The following is a 21,461-nucleotide window of genomic DNA, read 5'->3' as shown; positions in this document are numbered from 1 at the left end:
ATTCCCAGCTCTATGTTGCTTCTAATAGCACTTCTCATAGCATCATCTTTCTAGTATAGTTATTTTATTAACCTCTGTCTCCTTCATGAGGCTGGGCGTGCCCTGAAGATAGGCGCTGTCCCTGGGTTTATTGACCTTTAAATTGCCAGTGTCTGGCACATAGTAGACACTCAGTAAATGTTTATGATTCCCTTTTTCTGGAGAGAAATTTGACAATTTTGTATCAGAAGCCATAAAATGTTTGTATACTGGGACCTAGTAATTTCATTCCTAGGCTTTTATTCTAATGAAATATTCAGAGAAATAAAGCTTTCTGGGGACATCGATTCTTCCAATTGTTGATTAAATTGGCAAAAATCACTTTTTGAAATGACTTGAGTGACCAACAATAGAAAATGGGTTAGGTAATTTGTAGTCTACCCATACAAAGGAATGCTTAAAGTCAGGTATGAAGAATACTGAATGAGATTGGAGAAGTGCCTACCTAGAATGTTAGGAGGAAGATAAAGGCTCAAAAACTATAATTACAGTTGTGGACTTGATTTTGCTCAAACACACACACACGCACGTATGTGCATCCCATTAAAATCCCCAGCCTTGATTAGGGTGCATTGAACAAAGCAGAGTGAGGAGTGTAGGGGGTCAGATCACAAATTCCGTCCCTTAAGTTTTAGTTCCATCTAAAAAATTGAAAACACAGTTTCCAAATCAGTGCGCACTAGTGCCTGGAGGAGTAATTCTGCTTGTACATTCCAGGCAGCCCACTGCAGCCCCGAAAGCATTTCCCACCCCTCCTCTGAATCCACCCCCAACCTGGGCTGTTGCTAGGCAACCCACAGCCTCCCAGCATCTCTCCTAAGCCTGAAGGTCCCCTGCCTGCTTAATGTCTACTCTTGAGACCTCAGCCTGAGAGGTTAACTCAGACTCACAAAGTGGTGACTGCATGTGTCTGTGCCTGTGTGTGATGCACCCATCCTTAAGTATGTGTGTGGTGTTTGTGCCCGTGCATATGTGTGCACACATGTGCTTGTGCCTATGCATGTGTATGTAGTTGTATGGTATGTGCATGTGTTATATATATCTGTGCACATGTTTACACACACACGTGCCATGCATAGCTGTGTGTGTGGTGTGCATGCTTGCAGTATGTGTGTGCTAGTGTCTGTGCATGTGTGTGTTCATGTGTGTGATTCTGTGGTGTGTATCTGTGCACATGTGTGCATACACAAGTTGTGCTGTGCATATGTGTGGTGTGTGCAAGCATGTGTGTGTATGCTTCTGGGAATGTGTGTGCATGTCAAAGAGGAGAGGTAATCTTCAAGAAAACCACAGTTCACACCAGAGCACGACCTGAAAGGAGACATAGAGGGCCAATGGGGTCCAAGTGACATCAGTTCTCACGCTGAAGTCTCTGGAAGGTGGAAGCAGCTCCAAAGGTACAAAGGAGCTCCAAGAGATGGGCCCCGAAATCACAGCTCACAACACTTCTACTCGTTAACCCCAAACTCTGCTGTCTCAAGGACAGCTGCTCTTAGAGAGCTCCCAAGGATGCACAGAAGCTGCAGACTTGGGACCTGGCAGATCACATCCTTGCAGGTACAGTACAAAGTCCTCCTGCTTTTCCCCCATGGCAGTTCAAAGCGTCCTCATTCTTCCAGCTGCTGAGGCCAAAATCCTAGCAGCCACTGCTGGTCTCTGTCTTTCTCTTAGGGCCCATGCTATCACCTCAGCTTGTAAACTAGCCCCTGAATCTGTCCACCTCGCCCCGTCTCCACTAGCACTTCCCACTACCACCTATCACCTGGTGATTTTTATAGGTTCCCCTTGGTTCTCCCTTCTCCCACTCACTCCCCAACCTTCATCCAGGCTGAGCTTCTTAAAGCCAAATCATGCCATCCCCCTGCCTAAGCCACTCCACGGCTTCCCAAGGGTCTGAGAATAAAAACCCTCGTTTACAAACCCTTAGTGAGCTGACCACACCTTGTTCTCCACCCTCATCTTCTCCCATCTCTCCACCTCGAAACCAGCCATTCGGGCTTTATTTCCATCCCTCAAACAGAAAGACTAGTCCTTCCCCTACCTAGTAGGTGCTCAACAAACATGAAATCCAATGGAAATGCATTGGTCCATTGGCCCTGCCCACGGCGTCCCCTCCCCACAGCACGGGGCTCCCTGTCAGGTTTCAGCAGCCTTCATGGCCACTGAACGGAGATAGTTATTTGAGCATTAGCATTGACCAGTCCCTTTCCACCCATGATGGCTTCCCCTGCATCTAACACAGGCCTTCATAGCGTAGGCCCTTAACAAATCTTTGATAAAAAAGTTAAAGAATGCTGGTGTATCCCCAGGAGCTGGCCCAGAGAGGCGCCCAGCTCACCCAGAGAGGCAGCAGCCACGTACCTGAGCTGGTTTCCTCATCCTCGAGGCCCCATCGGGTTGGCCCAAACGTCATTTGCTGGATGATCTGTCGAAGGTGGTGCTTGAAGGTGGCCGTGTTCAGCTCCTCATACTCGCAGCCCAGGGCCTCAGCTGCATAGTTTGCCCACTCAAACCTCATGAACTGCTTCCGACCCACTGCAAAGGGGACAAAACAGAGGCGTGGCCGTGAGGCCCTGAGCATGGGGTGAATGCATGCCCAAGAGGACCTTGGAGAATCTCAGCACCCTCCCAATCTCCAGGCCAGCCCCCTCACCAGGGAGCTTGGACAACTGCCCAGGCCTGGGCCCCTAGGCAATGGCCCTGGAGGAATCAGGTTTCCCAAGAGACTTGCTTATCTGACTTCCTCGCCATTTGCATTGCTTACTTTTTCAAAGCGATTAAAAATATCATGGGGAAGCACTCTAACTGTGAAATTGGGGGATGGCTGGTAAAATTATGATTGATTCACCCACCCACATATCCATTTACCTATCCATCCAGGCAAGCACTATCCCCTGCAAGCCGCCTACCTATCCTTTCAACTCCTCATCCAATTAAGAAAGGAGACCACTATTACTCCTGCTGCCCTCCTCTCCCCACCTTGCCTAGTTCACAAGACAGGAGGAAAGAGAAACCAAAAAGTTGGAAAGAAACAAGTAAGATAAATAGCCAGACAACCTTGGCACCACCACCCGGCCCTAGGAGTTAAAAAAATAATAATAATAACATCAACCCCTGACCTAAACTACTTGTGTTATCTGTAAATTCCAGACATTGTATGAGAAAGCACTGCAAAACTTTCTATTCTTTTAGCTGATGCATGTAGCCCCCAGTCACGTTTCCCAGCTTGCTCGATTTATCACGACCCTTTCATGCGGACCTCTTAAAGTTGTAAGCCTTTAAAAAGGCCAAGAATTTCTTTTTCGGGGAGTTCGGCTCTTAAGACGCAAGTCTGCTGGCACTCCTGGCCGAATAAACCTCTTCCTTCTTTAATCCAGTGTCTGAGGAGTTTTGTCTGCAGCTCGTCCTGCTACACAATCACACATCCAACCATCTAACCAGCCATCTGCTTACTCTGTACATGTTGACTGAGTTCCCTCATGTGACAGGCACTGTGTCTGCCACCGAAATCAATGAGCAAGACAGACAAGGCGCCTGTCCTCATGGAGCTTATAGTCCACTGAGGGAGTGTGACAATAGACAAGTAAACAGATAAGATCATTTCCAGCCATAAAATTATAAAGTTCCCTCTGTCAAACAGAAACTAAAGCAGGGCGCTGAGATCAAGAGAGACTGAAGGAGTTGTTTGGTGTTTATGGTGGTCAAAGTGGGCTCTATCTGAAGATGTGATATATTAACCGAGCTATGAATGGTGAGAAGGAGCTACTACATAAAGAACCAGGGAAGTGCTTCAGAGGTTGAAGGAGGAGGCAGCGCAAAGGTCCTGGGGCAGAAATGAGCATGGTGTGTTAAAGGAATGCCAAGCAAACCAGTGTGGCTGGAATGTAACGGAGTGGGGAGAGGAACCAGATGGGATTAAAGAATCAATAGAGAGCCACTCTCTGGACTATTATAAGGCCATTTAAAATTAGCAGTGAAGACTGTGCATACCATGGACAATGCTTACATTTGAATGCTAAGTGAAAAGCAGATTAGAAAATGGTATCATAGTGTGATATCAACTGTGTGAATCATTCTAAACTGCTGTAAAAAGTAATAAAAGGGCAATATGGCTAAATATTAACCATCACAGCTAGGTAAGGGGATTTTATATTTTCCAAATTTTCTACCACGGTTGAGCACTACTTTTTTAATCCATAGAAAGATAAATGACTTCTTTTTTTGTTTGTTTTTTGTTTTGTTTTTGAGATGGAGTCTCACTCTGTCGCCCAGGCTGGAGTGCAGTGGCACAATCTCAGCTCACTGCAAGCTCCGCCTCCCGGGTTCACACCATTCTCCTGCCTCAGCCTCCCGTGTAGCTGGGACTACAGGCGTCTGCCACCATGCCCGGCTAATTTTTTGTATTTTTAGTAGAGACAGGGTCTCATTTTGTTAGCCAGGATGGTCTTCATCTCCCAACCTCATGATCTGCCCACCTCGGCCTCCCAAAGTGCTGGGATTACAGGCGTGAGCCCCCACTCCTGGCCAATAAATGACTTCTTAAAACAAATAATAGTGCCATCCTTAAAACATTTTCACTAACAAATACATGAAAAAATGTTCAACATCACTAATCATCAGGGAAATGCGAATCGAAACCACAATGAAGTATCATCTCACTCCAGTAGGATGGGGTGACAAAAAACAAAAGTGCTGGCAAGGATACAAAAAAAAAAAAAGGAACTCTTAGACACCGTTGGTGGGAATGTAAACTAGTGCAGCAACTATGGAGAGCAGTATGAACTTTCCTCAAAAAACTACACATAGAACTACCGTACGATCCAGCAATCCCACTACTGGGCATTTATCCCAAGGAAATCAGTGCATCAAAGAGACATCTGTACCCCATGTTTACTGTAGCATGATTCACCGTAGCCAGGAGAGGGAATCAACCTAGATGTCCAAAACAGACAAACAGGTAAAGAAAATGTGGTATATATACACAATGGAATACTATTCAGACATAAAAAAGCATGAAGTCTTGTCATTCATGGCAACATGGGTGGAACTGGAGGACGTTAAGTGAAATAAGCCAGGCACAGAAAGACAAATATCACATGTTCTTATTCATATGTGGAAGCTAAAAAAAAAAAGATTTCATAAAAGTAGAAAGTAGAATAGAGCATGCTAGAGGCTGGGAAGGGTTTGTGGGGAGGTAAGTGGGTGGATAGGGAGAGAGTTGTTAAAGGACACAAAATCACAGCTAGATAGGAGAAATATGTTCTAGTGTTCTATAGCATTGTAGGATGACTGTAGTTAACTGTAATATATTATATACATTCAAATAGCTAGAAGGAGGATATTGAATGTTCCTAACACAAAGAAATGATAATTGTTTAAGATGATGGATACACTAATTACCCTGACAACTATACATGTTTAGAAACACCACTATGTACCCCATAAATATGTACACTTATTATATGTCAACTTAAAAAATAAAACTAAAAATTCTCTCTTTCATCTCTTATTTTCCTATAAATGTGTTTCCTTCTTTGAAATAAGAATCACAGCCACCAACAGGGATTTTTCAATCAATCAGAAAGAGATTGTGAGGGCCCAATTCTTCAAGTAGACAGCTTGAAGAACCAATCTGGCTTATGGCAAAATTAGAAATTTGAAAAAGGACTTTATCTAGGACTTTGACCCTACCCAAGGAGGAGGTCTGGCCCCAGTCACTAAGGGCATTACAAATAGATATGGCTTACTGACATCCTATGTGCCAATTACTCTGCACCGGTCACAAGAGCATCACTGTATTATCCTCATTTTATAGACTATGCTCATTTTACAGATGATGAAACTGAGACTCAGAGAGGTAACATGGCTAATTTTTTAAAATCCTGTCACTTTCAAAAATGATGGCGATGATGATGATGATGGTGATGACAGTGATGACGATGGTGATGATGGTGTGATGAAGATGGTGTGATGATGATGGTGGTGATGGTGGTGGTGATGGTGATGATGGGGTGATGGTGATGATGATGGTGGTGATGATGGGGTGATGGTGATGATGGTGGTGATGATGGTGATGGTGGTGGTGGTGATGATGGTGGTGATGGTGGTGGTGATGATGGTGGTGGTGGTGGTGGTGATGGTGATGATGGTGATGGTGATGGTGGTGGTGGTGATGATGGTGATGGTGGTGGTGGTGATGATGGTGGTGATGGTGGTGGTGATGATGGTGGTGGTGGTGATGATGATGGTGATGATGATGATGGTGATGACAGTGATGACGATGGTGATGATGATGGTGTGATGAAGATGGTGTGATGATGATGGTGGTGATGGTGATGGTGATGATGGTGATGGTGGTGATGATGATGGTGATGACAGTGATGACGATGGTGATGATGATGGTGTGATGAAGATGGTGTGATGATGATGGTGGTGATGGTGGTGGTGATGGTGATGATGGGGTGATGGTGATGATGATGGTGGTGATGATGGGGTGATGGTGATGATGGTGGTGATGATGGTGATGGTGGTGGTGGTGATGGTGATGGTGATGATGGTGATGGTGGTGTTGGTGTTGGTGGTGGTGGTGGTGGTGGTGGTGATGGTGATGGTGGTGATGGTGGTGGTGGTGGTGGTGATGGTGATGATGGTGATGATGATGGTGATGGTGGTGATGATGGTGGTGGTGATGGTGATGATGATGGTGATGATGAGGGTATCATGATGATGAGGGTATGATGATGATAGTGGTGGTTGTGATGATGATGATGATGGGGTGATGGTGATGATGGTGATGATGATGGTGATAGTGGTGGCAATATGACGGTGCTGATGGTGATGATGATGATGTGGTGGTTATGATGATGGCGATGGTGATGATAACAGTTCTAATTCACTTACCTGATTTTATTCAACATTGCGTCTTTGTTCAGCTCATGACTTTTACAGTTGAAAAGCCTGTGTCATTGTTCCAGGAGTGACACATGGAAAAAGCTCAGTACTTATTAGTTGTAGTTATTTATTATTGTTATTATTAAATCTTCACAAGAGTCCTAAAAAGCTCTATTATTAATCCGATTTTATAGATTAAAAATCTAACTGAGAGAAGTCACCAGAAAACAGGCTGATACTAAGTGGAAGAACTACATTTTCACCAAAATCAGTCCTTCAAATATCATCTTTTTTGCCATATCTTTGTGACTCTACTTATAAATGGACTCACTTTTCATCTTCACTTAAATTGTAAACAGAAATATTATCACACTATGTTAAATGAGAATTCATTATCACCTGCCACAAATAGAAAGGAGAAACAAATATTACATAAGCATAATAATGTCATTAGATTCTAATTAAATACTGTTACCTGTGAGCCTGAAGTCTGCTCTCTCTTTGTTAAGAAGGGAGATTAGCAAATATTAGAGAGAGACATTAAAGGCTATTCGCACTGAATGAGACTTTCTTCTTCCTGTGCTGGGGATTGAGAGTGAACTAAATAGGAGATGTCTTTCTAGGTGGGTGAGGTCCTGTCCCCTCTTGCTCTACTCCACGCCTGCTCTCTAAACACTTGCAATTGTAGTGACCTTTCCGGCCTCAATGAGCTGGGAGAAGTCATAAAGGAAATTGGCAATTGATATTTCTGAAAAGAAGGGTGGTTAATGGATGCTGGCTGGACTCTCTAAATCCTGCCTGACCTAGGGGGGATATTTGCAGGTGCAGCTGAGATGCATGCTGCTGGTGCAATCCAGGTGGGTACACAGGGAGCTTTGCCAGGAAAAGCATCTTCTACTATCAGCTCCCCGAAGTCTGGCCAGTGCACAAAATCCAATTCCATGGATTCTTCTATCTTTGCTTGGACATGGGTGGTGACCAAGTCTCTTCCCAGGAGAGGTCAAGAACCCTGAGTTGGCACCTGAGGCAGGGAGAAAAGGAACTGGGCAATAACATGGGTGTTGGCCCAAACCGGATCTGGGTCCAATTCCTGTTTCTGCTATTCCCAGTTTGTCGCACAAAGCCAGGTACACAGCCTTTTTGAGACTCAGTTTCTTTGTCTGTGAAATGGAATCTTAAAACCCCCAACACCTCTTCATGGGGTTGCCAAGAAGGAGATGAGATGGTTACATGTGAGATACCTAGCAGAGCGCCTGGCCCAGAAAAGGTGTCCAACAAATTTCAATTCCCTTCTCCACCTGCAAAACCAAGGAGGGTACCCTTCAGCCCAGAAGGGATTATTATCCTGTCCTGCTGGCTGCAGAGACTTCCCCTGCAGGTTCTTGTCTATTCACTGCTTTTTAAAAAGGCCATGTGGAATGGATAATGGGTTGGTGCACTTGGGATGTGGGTCACACCCCAGAGCTTCTGAGTCAGCTGAGGTCACTTCTTCTCAAGCCATCAAGTGTTGAGCTTGGCCTATGTGCCAGGCACTGAGCTCAAGGCTCTACATGCCTCATCTCACCAAAACCCACTGAGACAGTGCACAAATGCAGAACAGACCCAGTAAGGTCAAGATTCTTGTGCAAAGAGGTACAAGATGTGATTTCTGCCCTGCTGTGGCTGATCTCAGGCTCCATGCTCAAGGAACCATCCATGTAGACCATCAGCTCTTTGCAAAGCCACAGCAAGGCAAGATGGAATACAAGATAAAAACAAAGTGAGAGAGGCAGAGAGACACAAAGAGGGAGAGGCAAAGAGAGAGAAACAGAGAGAAAGGACAGAAATTATTCCTCAAAGGGAACTCCCCAATGGGGGAAGTGGATTTTCCCCTGCCCCCAGCCCACTCCAGAGGGGATTACACACTCTATCCAGGTACTTTTCTCTCCACCCACCAGGAGGCAAGGTGATTAGGAGACAAGGAAATCCCAAAGCTAAGTGCAGAGATCATTTCTGGTGTGTGCTTTTGGTTGTCAGCCATTTCCCAGGTTGCTGGGGAGAAATAGGTCCCCATGGCAGATGGGCCCACAGTTCCTGCCTTCCTATCCCATTTCCTTTTCTCACTGCCCTCCTGGAGAATGGGTGTGAAGCAGGGCAGAGCGGCTGGCCACACAGGTGGGGATCAGAGTTCCCCAAAGGTGTACCTCGTAGAAGTTTTTCTATGGAATGGTCATCAGTATCACTGGGAAAAAATGAATAATGTATCATATCAATTTGGTCAATGCTTGGTTAAATAAGTTTCTTAACTGCAGGACTTCTCAGAGCCTTTAAAGTATGTCTTATGAATCTGTAAGAAGGGGAAATTCTGTTCAGACTTAGTTGGCCTCAGAATGCTTTTACAGAATCTCTTGCAGATCTAATGATCCATGAGACAGTGGTTTTGGAAAGAGTGATTTAACTGAAAGAGTGGTTACCTAACCACTCTTTTGCCCAGGTGACCCCGGGCAAAATGTCTCACCTGAGCCATTTGTCAGGTCGCTCCTTTGGTAAGAGGCTAGCTGAGATTTGAATTGAGAGAACAAACAAAAGAGAAATGAGAGAAAAAGAAAGAAAGAAAGAGAGAAAGAGAAAGAAAGAAAAGAAAAGAAACGAAAGAAGGAAGGAAGGAAGGAAGGAAAGAAGGAAAGGAAAGAAAAGAAAAGAAAGAAAGAAAGAAAGAAAGACAGAAAGAAAGAAAGAAAGAAAGAAAGAAAGAAAGAAAGAAAGAAAGAGAAAGAAAGAAAGAAAGAAAGAAAGAAAGAAAGAAAGAAAGAAAGAAAGAAGGAAGGAGAGAGAGGGAGAGAGAAGGAAGGAAGGAGAGAGAAAGAGAAGGAAGGAAGGAGAGAAAGAAAGAGAGAGAGAGAGAGGAAGGAAAGGAAAGGAAGGGAGGGAAAGAAAGAGAGAGAGTAAGAAAGAAAGAAAGAAAGAGACAAAAAAGAAAAGAAAAAGGGAAAGAAAGGAGAAAGAGAGAGAAAGAGAGAGAGAAAGAAAAAGAAAGAAAAGAAAGAAAGAAAGAGAAAGAAAGAAAGAAAAAAAGAGGGAGGAAGGGAGGAAAAGGAACAAGGGAAAGTAATGAAACCGCAGTTTCTGAGTTGCTCAAATCCACCTGCAAAGGCAGGTTTTTCCCTTTTTGTCAATACAAAACGAGAGAGAAATAACATAGCTGTTTTTCCCCACCCACCATGAGTTCAATTGCTATCAATTACTGTGGCCTCCTGCATTTATTAATAACCAAGTTATTTCTCCTTCCAACAATAGCTGTGCTGTTGCTGAATTACTCAACATTATGTGACTTATTTATAATCTTGCTGCATCTGGTTCACTTTTCCTCACACAGAGGTTTACAATTCGGAGGCCTGTGAGGAAGGAGGCTGCCTGTAGAGACGAGATAAGTCTAAAAGGCTGTAGCTGCTACAGGAAAAGGCAATGTTCTGGAGACAGACTGCCTGAGTTCAAATCCCACCTCCACTGCTTACAGCCGCGTGATGTTGGCGAAGTCGTGTCAACACTTTGAGCCTCAGTTTCCTCCTCTGTAAAATGGGAACTATGAACAGAATTTCCTCCATGGAGTGCTTGTGAAGAACGAATGAGGTTATATCGTTGTAAGCAAACTATCACAAGGACAGAAAACCAAACACCACGTTCTCACTCATAGGTGGGAAATGAACAACGAGAACTCATTGACACAGGGCGGGGAACACCACACAATGGGGCCTGTCTGGGGGTGGGGGGCTGGGGGAGGGACAGCAGTAGGAGAAATACCTAATGCAAATGACAAGTTGATGTGTGCAGCAAACCAACATGGAACATGTATACCTATGTAACAAACCTGCACATCGTGCATATGTACCCTAGAACTTAAAGTATAACAATAAATAAAAGAAGGATGAATGAGGTTATACGGGCAGGACGCATAACACACAACCTGCTCAGTAAATGTCAACTCTATTATGATCCCACTCGGAGATTTCCACCCTTAAAAATGACAAATGGGTCAGAAAGCGAAACCCTGGGAGAAAATCCAACTCAGGTAGCTGTGGCTTTCTGCCCAGGGACATCCAGAAAAGTTCTATTTTTGAGAACATGGAAAATGTAACCTTCTCATTCTTAGAGGCTAGAACTTCAAATCCATTCCTGTTTCTTAGGGCTCCTTCCAGGTCCTGCTGCCCCCCAGGTGCCATGCAGCCCCACAAACCTGGACATATTGTTCCACCTGACTGGGTTTGGAGAAAGTTATCCAAAGGCCTGGCCAATGTGCCATCTACAAATTGATGCTGAGTTATGCATAATCCAACATGAATCATTGCCTGTACCTTAACAACTGAGAACACAGCACATAGACCATTCCCAGTGTTCTGGGGACTATGAGCAGGTGTTTGGGGGAAAAGAAGGCTTTATGGGCAAATCAGTTGGAGCAACATCAAACTAAACTCAGCAAAACAGGTTTCCTTCTTGCAGGACTTGTCAGAACCTTGAATATGCCAATGTGTATGGGGGAATTTACAAGAGGAAGGGAGCCTGTGGTGGGGGGGGGGTGTCTCTCAAACTAATTTGATCAAGAATCTGGAGGAGAAAGATGGATGAGGCATCTTCGAGGTGGTGGGGAATTGTGGAAAGAACTGGAAGCTGGTTGTCCAAAGATAATTTCAACCTGGCTGCAAGATCTCAAGTAGGAGACATCAACTCTCTGAGCCTCAGTTGCCTTATCTGTAAAATGGGGTAGCTCCTCTCCCGTCTGGTGGTTTTAAGAATGAAATAAGACATTGAATGTGTCAGGCTACCTAGGAGTGTGTCCCAGAGCAGGTGATCCAAGCTGAGGAGCAGAGTTGTCGGGGAGACCTTGGCTGGAAGATGTCACATGGGGCACCCGCAGGGGCAAAGGCTCAAAGAATGGACCAGCTGCAAGTCTATGCATGACTTGCCTGAGGTCACTCAGCTAGCAAGGTAGAGCCCAGGACCAAGCCCAGACCTAGATGGTCCCCTCTAATGCTCTTTCCACATTCACATGCCCCTCGCTAAGGCAGGCTGAGCAGGGGCCATTCAAACTATCAAACTGTCCCCTTTCAAGCTATTTCCTGGGTCCAAGGGAAGCCCAAGAGTAGCTGGCATTTTCTGAGTACTCACTATGCGTCTGAGCCTGTGCTAAGCACGTAATCTCATCAATGCAACAACCATACAAAAAGGCATGATTATGAATTCCATTTATTGTTATGGCCACGAACCCTGCAATTCAGTGATGTAAAGAATAAGGGTGTGGGATTTAAAGACAGAACCTCTTGGTCCCAAATTGGGGTCTTCCCCTCCCTATGTCCATACCTTAGGTAACTTATTTTACTTCTCTGAGCCTTCACTTATTCATCCATAAAATGAGTATAATCTACCACATAGAGTTATGAGGATTAAATGGAATAATCCATGCAAAGCACTTAAATGTCTGGCAGAAGATGAATTCTTAGTAAATATTAACAATTCATTCCATCATCATCGCCATTGTCATTGTTATTGCTAGTATTGTTATGCTTTGTCTCTGAATGATGAGTACAGAACTCATACATACTGGAGTTCTCACTGAGCCATCACTATCACCCTTCCAAAAAGGGGTGAATAGGGTATCTGGTAATCAAGGAAAAAGGGACCCTGGAGAGCACCTAGTCCACCCCATTCGGCAAGTTCTTTCTCCCCTCTCAGCCTCAGTTTCTCCATCTGTAAAATAAGATAATAGCATCTACTCCATGAGATTGTTGAAGCAGCCAAAGCTCTTAGAATAGTGTCTGGATCCAAGCTACTTGGGAGGCTGAGACAGAAGAATCACTTGTACCTGGGAGGCAGAGGTTGCAGAGGGCCGAGATCGTGCCACTGCACTTCAGCCTGGGCAACAAGAGTGAAACTCTGTCTCAAAACAAAACAAAAAAAAAAAGAACAGTGCCTGGGTGCATGGTAAGCACTGATTAAATGTGAGCTGCTGTTATTATTTAGGAGAGACAGAGGCCCAAAAGAAGGGTAGAAACTTTCACAGAGCCACCCAACAAGTGAGTGGCTCAACCAGTCTGAAATCGGGGTCCCGTAGGTGTCCTAACCTCCTCACCCCACCTTCCCAAGGTGTGGGACTACCAGTGAGCTCCGTCTTCCAGTATCGCCAGTTCTGAGCATGTATTTTTAAAAAATATTTAATTGTTTACATCCCAAGCAGCATTCCAGCTTTATGAATAAATTCTACACGCTCAGAAAATGCAGAATAAATCCTTGCCTGCAGCCCAGAATAGAGCTGGTTGCAGTAGCTGTCAGGTTGAGAGCCAAGTCACCAGCTGGGGCAGGGAGGAGGATGCAGGGCCTGCAGCCGTGGGAAGGCATTTGGGCAGGATGGGGCAGAGGAGGTGACAGGCCTCGAGGGTGCTGGGTCTAAGGACAGATCAACGAAATCTCCAGGATGCTAGGCCACGTGGCAATCCTGTCTCCATTAGAGCCCTTAGGTTCACAGCACCAGTGCAGGGGCCCTTAGGTTGATGCTTTATGAACAGGAAGACAGAGGCCCTAGGCCTTGCATTGAGAAGGAAGACCCTGAACCTGCTCCATGCTGAATCAAGCCACTGTGTCTTTGCCATTCAGATTCCTCTGCCTAAAGCACCCTTCTTAATTTACTGTTTTCAAGATTCAGTTCAAGGGTCTCTGCCTCTAGAAACCCTTGAGTGGAGCTGACCACTCTCAACTTTGGTTGTCTCCTGCCCAGAATTCTTGCCCCCAGCATCATCCACCATCCAAGATAGCCTGGGTTTATCTTTCTTAATTCCACTGAAATTTCATCTTGGAAGGTGAGGGCTTATCATCCAATAGGCACAGAGGAGAAGAAAAGAAGGGAGAGGGACAGGGTGCAGTGGCTCATGCCTGTAATCCCAGCTACTTGGGAGGCCGAAGCAGGAGAATCGCTTGAACCCAGGAGGTGGAGGTTGCGTTGAGCTGAGACTGCACCATTGCACTCCAGCCTGGGCAACAAGAGGGAAACTCCGTCTCAAAAAAAAAAAAAAAAAAAAAAAAAAAAAAAAGGGAAGAAGAAGAGGAGAAAGAAGAAGAGGAGGAGGAGGAAGAAGGAGGAGGAGGAGGAGGGAGATGGAAGGGAAAAGTGGAGGAAAGAGGAGAATAGAAGAGGGAAGAGGGAAGGAGAGAGAAAGGAGAGGGAAGGGAAGGGAAAAGAGAAGGAGATGAGAAAGAAGGAAAGGAGGAGGGAAGAGAAGGATGAAGAGAGGTGGGAGGAAAAGAGAGAAGGAAGAGAAAGAGAGGATAAAGGAGGGAAGGAGGGAGAGAGTCAAACAAGATCAACAGAGCACTGGCTCAGGAGTCAGGAGACCATGATTGGAGTCCCCTGTAGCCTCGTTGGGTGACCCTGAGAAAGTCTCTTCCCTTCTCTGAGCCTTGGTCCCTGCCCTGTTCAAAGAGGGGCTTAGGCTGGCTGCAATCCAAGTCCCTTTCCAGCCTTTGGACTCTCCACCCATCAGGGATGCTCTTAGGGCCAAGTGGGTGAGTGACTCCTTGGCTTTTTCAACCATGCAGAGAGATCTCTATGGGAACTGGCAGAGCCCTGGCAAGTTGAGCCCATGGGAGGCTGACTTTGCTTGTCCAAGGCCCTCTGCAGAGAAGACACCAGGCCCAGCCCTGTAGCTGTCCTGCTTCTCGTAATTCCACCATTCTTCACAACCTTTAATTCAGAGCTTGAAGAATTGAGCAAAGCTGTCCCAGCCAGCTGGGTCCCAGACACCAACTCTAATCAGCACCCTCAGGAAAAATGTAGAGGAAGTAAATGTACTCTGGGCTTGAAGTACCTTGTTACAGGGTGAAGCTCACCTCATTAAGGGGTGGAAGCAGCTGGGATGGAGGTGGAGAAGGAAGGGAGAAGCCTCTCAGAATTGGAGGAGAGCCAAGCAGAGTTATGAGCTGCAGTGAGAAGCCACCAGATGGGGATCTGGTTGGGCTCTTCTGAGCCCCGCACACTTCACCTAAGGAAATAGATGTGAGCCCAGAGATGCAAAGACAGGCCAGGCCTGTCTCGGAGGAGAGGACAGAGGTAGCATCCTTAAAGTGGAAACAGCAAGTCCCTTCAAAAATGCCAAGCCTTCCTCAGACCCCCAATAACATACTGCATAGAAGAAAGAGAGTCCAGCTTTGTGCCAGTTGGGACTGTGTGACCCTGAATTAGTGGCTGCACCTCTCTGAGCCTCAGCTTCCCCACCTACAAATGGAAATGATAACCTCATAGTACTTACCCCACAGACTTGTGAGGGCTAAATGAGCCAACCAGCCCGTGTTAACATCCAGGGAGGTGAACTGGGTGGGTTCATCGAAATGCTAAAAATTGGACGCACCCTTGACCTAATAGTTCCACTGCCAGGAAACCATTCCTCCAAAATGCACACAACTGTCTGTACACAAGGATGTTCAGTGTGCTGTTATTTATAATACCAAAAAGGCAAGAAACAACCTGAATGCTCATGAACAGAACTGTCATATACACAAAGGCCCATTCATTCTGGACAGTCCCCTGCAGTTGATAAAGAGAATCAGGAATATCACTATGAAGCAATGTGGAAAGAGGCCCAAAGCGAGATATGACATATGAAAAAAACAAAGGTGGAAAGAGGCCCAAAGCGAGATATGACATATGAAAAAAACAAAGGGCACAGAACAAAGATGGTGTGAACCCACTGGCATAAAAAGCAATAACCAACCACTTAATCCACATATATGTGTTAAATGCATAGATGTAGTTAAATGCTCAGTTTCGAGGCCTGAAGATACAGGCTGCTTGGATTACAGTAATACACCGCCATCAATGTCCTGGTTTCGATATGTACTGCAGCTATGCATGATGCCCTCATTGGGGGCTGCTGGGAGAGGTTTCATGGACTGTTATGTGTGATTTTTACAATTTCCTGGGAGTGCATAATTATTTCAAATCAAAAGTTTAAGAAAAAAAGCCTGGCACGGTGGCTCACGCCTGTAATCCCAGCATTTTGGGAGACCGAGGTGGGTGGATTACCTGAGGTCAGGAGTTCGAGACCAACCTGACCAACATGGTGAAACCACGTCTCTACTAAAAATACCAAAAAAAAATAGCTGGGCTTGGTGGCAGGCACCTGTAATCCCAGCTACTTGGGAGGCTGAGGCGGGAGAATCCTTTGAACCCAGGAGGCAGAGGTTGCAGTGAGCCGAGATCACACCACTGCACTCCAGCCTGGGCAACACAGCAAGACTCAGTCTCACAAAAGAAAAAAAAAGTTTAAGAAAAAAACAAAACTAGCCGGGTTAGGGTAGTGAAATTATCCTGTATGATACTATAACAGTGGATATATGACATTATATAATTGTCAAAATCCGTCAAAGAACACAACAGAAAGAGTATAGGTGGACCTTCGCTGATAATAGAGTATCAGTATTGGTTCATCACAAGGTATCGGTAATAGGGAGAACTGTGAGGACAGGGAGAAGGGATATGTAGGAATTTTGTACTTTCTGTTCAATTGTTCTGTAAATCTAAAATGCTTTAAGAATTAAAGTTGGCCAAGCACGGTGGGTCACACCTGTAATCCCAGCACTTTGGGAGACTGAGGCGGGAGGATCGCTTGAGGCCAGGAATTTGAGACCAACCTGAGCAACATAGTAAAACCCTGTTTCTACAAATAAATAAATAAAAATTAGCCAGCATGGTGGCGCACACCTGTAATCCCAGCTACTCAGGAGGCTGAGATAGGAGAATCACTTGAAACTGGGAGGCGGAGGTCGCAGTGAGCCGAGATCACGTCACTGCACTCCACCCTGGGTGACACAGAGAGACACCATCTCAAAAAAAAAAAAAAAATTATAGCCTATTAAAAAAAAAAAAAGCCTGAAGGAGGACAGGCACAGTGGCTCACGCCTGTAATTCCAGCACTTTGGGAGGCTGAGGCAGGCGGATCACGAGGTCAGGAGCTCAGGACCATCGTGGCTAACACGGTGAAACCCCATCTCTACTAAAAATACAAAAAAATCATCTGGGCGTGGTGGCGGGCACCTGTAGTCCCAGCTACTCAGGAGGCTGAGGCAGGAGAATGGGGTGAACCCGGGAGGCGGAGCTTGCAATGAGCCGAGATGGCACCACTGCATTCCAGCCCGGCCAACAGAACAAGACTCCGTCTCAAAAAAAAAAAAAAAAAGCCTGAAGGAAGGGTACACCCCAAACTGTTCACAGTGGTCACCTTTGATAGCAATGGGATTTGGCATTGGGGTATGAGGAAAGACCTTTTTTTTTTTTTAAAACTTTCTATTCTTCTGGATTATTTCCATTTTTTATAGACAGACAACATCGACATATTCCTCATACGATTGCTTTAAAACAATAAGACTGGTAAAACACTTCCCAAAGCTCTTGAATATATGGCCATTGTGTTAACAGTCCCTCTGTTACTATCACTGACCGTCTGCACTCAGGTCTTACCACAGCTTGGAGAGCATCCAGCCACCTCCTCCTACCCCTGGATGGATCATCCTTGCTACTGGTGTTAGGGTATCCCAGCTCTGTGTGGCACTGGGCCCTTGTCATTATTGATATTGTCTCTCCTCCCCGTGAGCACCTCCCGGCTCCCCGAGTTACAGCCCCATCCATTCCGAGACTGATATCTTTATGATGGTAGCAGGCGGGGAGTGAGGTGCCGGCTAGATAGCAGCCTCCCTTCATCACCCCATTATGGGGCCCCTCGCTGGGTTATATATGGTTCTGACTGCGTCGTATATTAAGCAATGGGTCAGCAGCAAGTAGACTAGCAAATTTAGTGAAAGACAAATAAATCAAATAACCCATCGGCCTTCAGAGAAAAAGGAAACCAAGCAAAGCCTCCATCAAGACAAGCATTGCTTATCCTTGTTGCTATTTCGAGTTCCAAACATTACTGTCATTTCCGTCAAGTGGTGAGGGACAGGAGGCAGGCTGACCAATAGTCTGATTCTCCGGGGAGATGCACATCAACTCTTACAGCTACAGGACCACAGGGATCGGAGAAGGTTAAAGACCAGCCCAGGCTGGTGGCTCACGCCTGTAATCCCAGCGTTTTGGGAGGCTGAGGTGGGTGGATCATGAGATCAGGAGTTCAAGACCAAACTGGCCAAGATGGTGAAACCCCATTTCTACTAAAAATACAAAAATTAGCTGGGTGTGGTGGCAGGTGCCTGTAATCCCAGCTACTCGGGAGGCTGAAGCAGAGAATTTCTTGAACCCGGGAGGCAGAGGCTGCTGTAAGCCAAGATCGTGCCACTGCACTCCAGCCTGGGTGACAGAGCAAGACTCAGTCTCAAAACAAAAAAACAAAAAAAAACAAAAAAAAAAACAGCCCAGGTCAGCCTCTTCTAAAAGTTGCTGGGGAAAACTCTCCTAGGCCCCTGATTTTTCATTAATAACAATAATGCCAATGATAGCAATGACAGAGCTTTAAATACTCAAGTTCAATAATGTCAGCCTCACAAGAACCCTAGGAGGCAGGCACTCTGATTATCCCTACTTTACAGATGAGGACATTGAGTCTCAGAGGTCAAAGGAGTCACCTGGACCATGAAGGAGAAACAGGGTTGAACACCAGTCAGCCTGGTTCCAGAGCCCATGCCTTTAGCCCCGAGTCTGAGCTCTCCTCAATTCTGCTTAGAGGGAAAACCTTCCAAACTGAGGACTGGATGGAGATTAGATGGAGCTGAGGAGGCGCTCTCAGGGGAGAGGGTGGAGATCCTAGCACCCAGAATGTACCCACCAGCTCAGCCAGCTGGGTGGCCTTGTAGTGGAGAAGAGCAAGAACTTTGGAGGCAGACAGGTACTGAGTTCTGACCTTGGCCCCATCACATGCTGCTGTTTGACTTTGACAAAGATTGCAAGATCCTGAGACTCAGCATCTTGGACCACAAAAATGGTGACTCCTTCCCTACCTGTCTGGTTGCCGTGAGAATTAAAAGTGAGAATTTATGCAAAGTGATCCCCAGCCTGGGGCTGAGGTGGAGAACAGGGAAAACTTGGAGAGGATTTTAACAGAGGTCATTCCTGGGAAGAGGATTGTGTCTGATTTTAATCTCATACAAAAAAAGAGGCCCCAAGACACAGAAATCATATCTTGCTGCAAAGAGGACATAGAGTTTATCCTTGATTTACTCTTCTGTAGGAAGAAGGTCTTTTGGGGGTCTCAGAGAATGGTTAGGGGCACTAGTAATAAAACAGAGAGCAAAAGTCTCAGGAGCCATTCCATCTCCACCTCAGCAGGAAGCCGGGATGCACTGGCTATGGAAACTTTGCAACATTATGATTTTTAAAACCTAACTCTTACTTACATGCCTGGCACTGTACCCCAAAACCCTTGGCAAACAGCATCTCAGTTCATCTGCAAAACAGACCTGTGAGGCTCAGAAAACTGTGCCTCAGAAAGCTTAAGTTACTTGCTCAAGGCCACTATAGCAAGATATGGCCACACCAATAGCTTCCATCCTACATGCCCTAGAATCTCACTGCTCCCTCATCTAGGCGTGGAATTTGGTTTCGCTCATCCTTGAAATTGTGACATGATTTTTACCAATAGATCATGGCAGAAGTGTTGCAGCTCAGAAAAGGTGATGCACCTTCCATCTTGCTTCCTGGAAACTTGCACTTGGAGGCCTGAAGCCACCATGCCATAAGGAAGCCCAACTAGCCCACAGGGAGAGACCTGAGACCACATGAAGCCTGGGAAATGGGCTACTCCAGCCTTCCTACACTTCATCAGCCACCAGTTGACTGCAGCCACATGAGAGACCCCAAGCCAAAACCTCCCAGTTGAGCCCTTCCAAAGTGCAGATACACAGAAGCCTTGGGAAATAATAAAGTGATTGTTAAAGCCATGGGCTTTGGGGCTGATTCCTTCAGCAGCACTGTAATGGAACAGCCACAAAGCCAGCCAGTGCTGGAATTCTTACTTCAATCTGAGCCCAGATCTGTGTCACTCTAGACTGTGCTCTAACCACTGCCCTACACTACCCTTGGCCTCTTGGGCCTTCTGCTAAGCTGTGTAAAGAGCACTGAGCTGAGAGTCTAGAACTGGATTCTGGTTCTGAACTTGCTGTTCTCTAGCACAGAAGTTTCATTTCATGCCTTTCGGTGAGGAGCCACACCTCTGAGAGGTGCAAGTTCTTCACTCACCAAATAGGTTTAACAACCCTCACCAAGCCCATCTCAGAGGCAGGCTTTAATGCCAACAGAAAGAAATGACAACCAAAATGCTTTGCAAAGAAAAGAGAGTTACTGCTTACTGAATACCTCCCATGTGCCAAGTATTAAACATTTATTATCTGACTATACAATGATTGTAGAAGGTAGGTGGGGCTATTATCAGACAAGAAAACTGAGGTCCAACGAGATGAAAAGTCACTGACACAGGGTGAATCACACTGCCAGGAGATCAGGGAGCCTGGACTCAAATGCTTCTCTGTCCAATTCTGGGACGCCAGCTCTCCCCTCCTGCCTACTCTCTCTTCACCAAGTTTAGCTCCAGAGAGCATCCATTGGCTGCCATTCAAAATACACAAGCACCAGCTAATGGTTCCACAGGCCACTTTTTGCCAAAGGAGAGAAGCATGACCTTGGATGAACTGTTGTCTAATGGACCTGGAGTGATGGCTTGAGCCATGAGCCTTGGTGAACAGCAAATCAACCACGATGTCAAATCACCTGGTGTTTTCTGCCTGCCACGTGGTGCCGGCCCTCAGAGCCCCCTCCCACTGCCTTCCCCAGGAACCCATCAGTGATGGCAAGCCAGAGACACAGAAAGGAAGTGTGGATACTATGTAGGCAGAGGGAGGGATGCAGTCTCATTGCCACCACAAGAGCAGGCTTCTAAGATCCAAAGGCCAGCTGTGCCCAGCCTCTCAAGACAAATCTGTAATAAACTGACTAAGCCCAGGAGCCACCTGTCCTGTGATGGGAGATGTCCTAGAGTCAGGGCAAGAGGGGATGCCCACAGGAGCAGAGTGGTTGTCGTTCGGTGCCCTTGTCTGTCTGTCCTCCTGCCTGGCCCCTCTCCTTCACCTGCCAATGTGATTAAGTGCACAACCCCTTCACATCCCTCATCTCACCTCCATTCCAGGGCAACCTCTCCCTCCTTTGAGAGTTGCCAAGAAGATACATGGCTCAGTAAATATTTATTGAGCACATACTATGTGCTGGGCCCTGTGCTAGGCCCTGGGGATGCAACGATGAGCAGAATCAGACAAGACCTCTGTACTCACAGAGCTGCAGCCCAGCATGGGAGACAGACATTAATCCAATAATCAATCGTCCCACATGAAAAATAAATAAAGTGGCCAGGGAATGCCTGGAGCATACAGAGCAGGAAAACCAGACCTTGCTCAGGGCCAGAGAAGGCTTGTGGGGGCAGTGACTTTCGAATCAAGAGCTGAGGGGTTGACAAAGGGAAGTAGGGAGAGCGGGAGAGGACAAGACTGCCATACCACAGCTCTTGCAGGGAATAGCAAGAGAGTAAAAC

At 46.0% G+C, this 21,461-nt stretch overlaps 1 protein-coding gene across 2 annotated transcripts in view; it reads right to left on the bottom strand.

Moving 5' to 3' along the window:
• The window catches only part of MYO18B (myosin XVIIIB), a 263,608-nt gene that overhangs the window by 204,965 nt on the left and 37,182 nt on the right, over positions 1–21,461 (bottom strand). The window contains exons 1-2 of one of the 2 annotated variants that reach the window (XM_054543243.2): positions 17,411–17,554; positions 2,401–2,574 (exon numbers count right to left, since the gene is read on the bottom strand). In XM_054543243.2, the coding sequence (XP_054399218.1) occupies positions 2,401–2,557 (157 nt within the window). In that variant the 5' untranslated portion in view covers positions 2,558–2,574; positions 17,411–17,554. Of the gene's footprint in view, positions 1–2,400; positions 2,575–17,410; positions 17,555–21,461 lie in introns of those variants that run through there. The other variant, XM_024239878.3, reaches the window with a different exon arrangement.

This window comes from Pongo abelii, chromosome 23 (assembly GCF_028885655.2).
Source record: "Pongo abelii isolate AG06213 chromosome 23, NHGRI_mPonAbe1-v2.0_pri, whole genome shotgun sequence".
NCBI classification, from domain to species: domain Eukaryota; kingdom Metazoa; phylum Chordata; class Mammalia; order Primates; family Hominidae; genus Pongo; species Pongo abelii.
The sequence above is the reverse complement of the archived record's forward strand: the minus strand, read 5'-3'. Positions and strand labels throughout refer to the sequence as shown.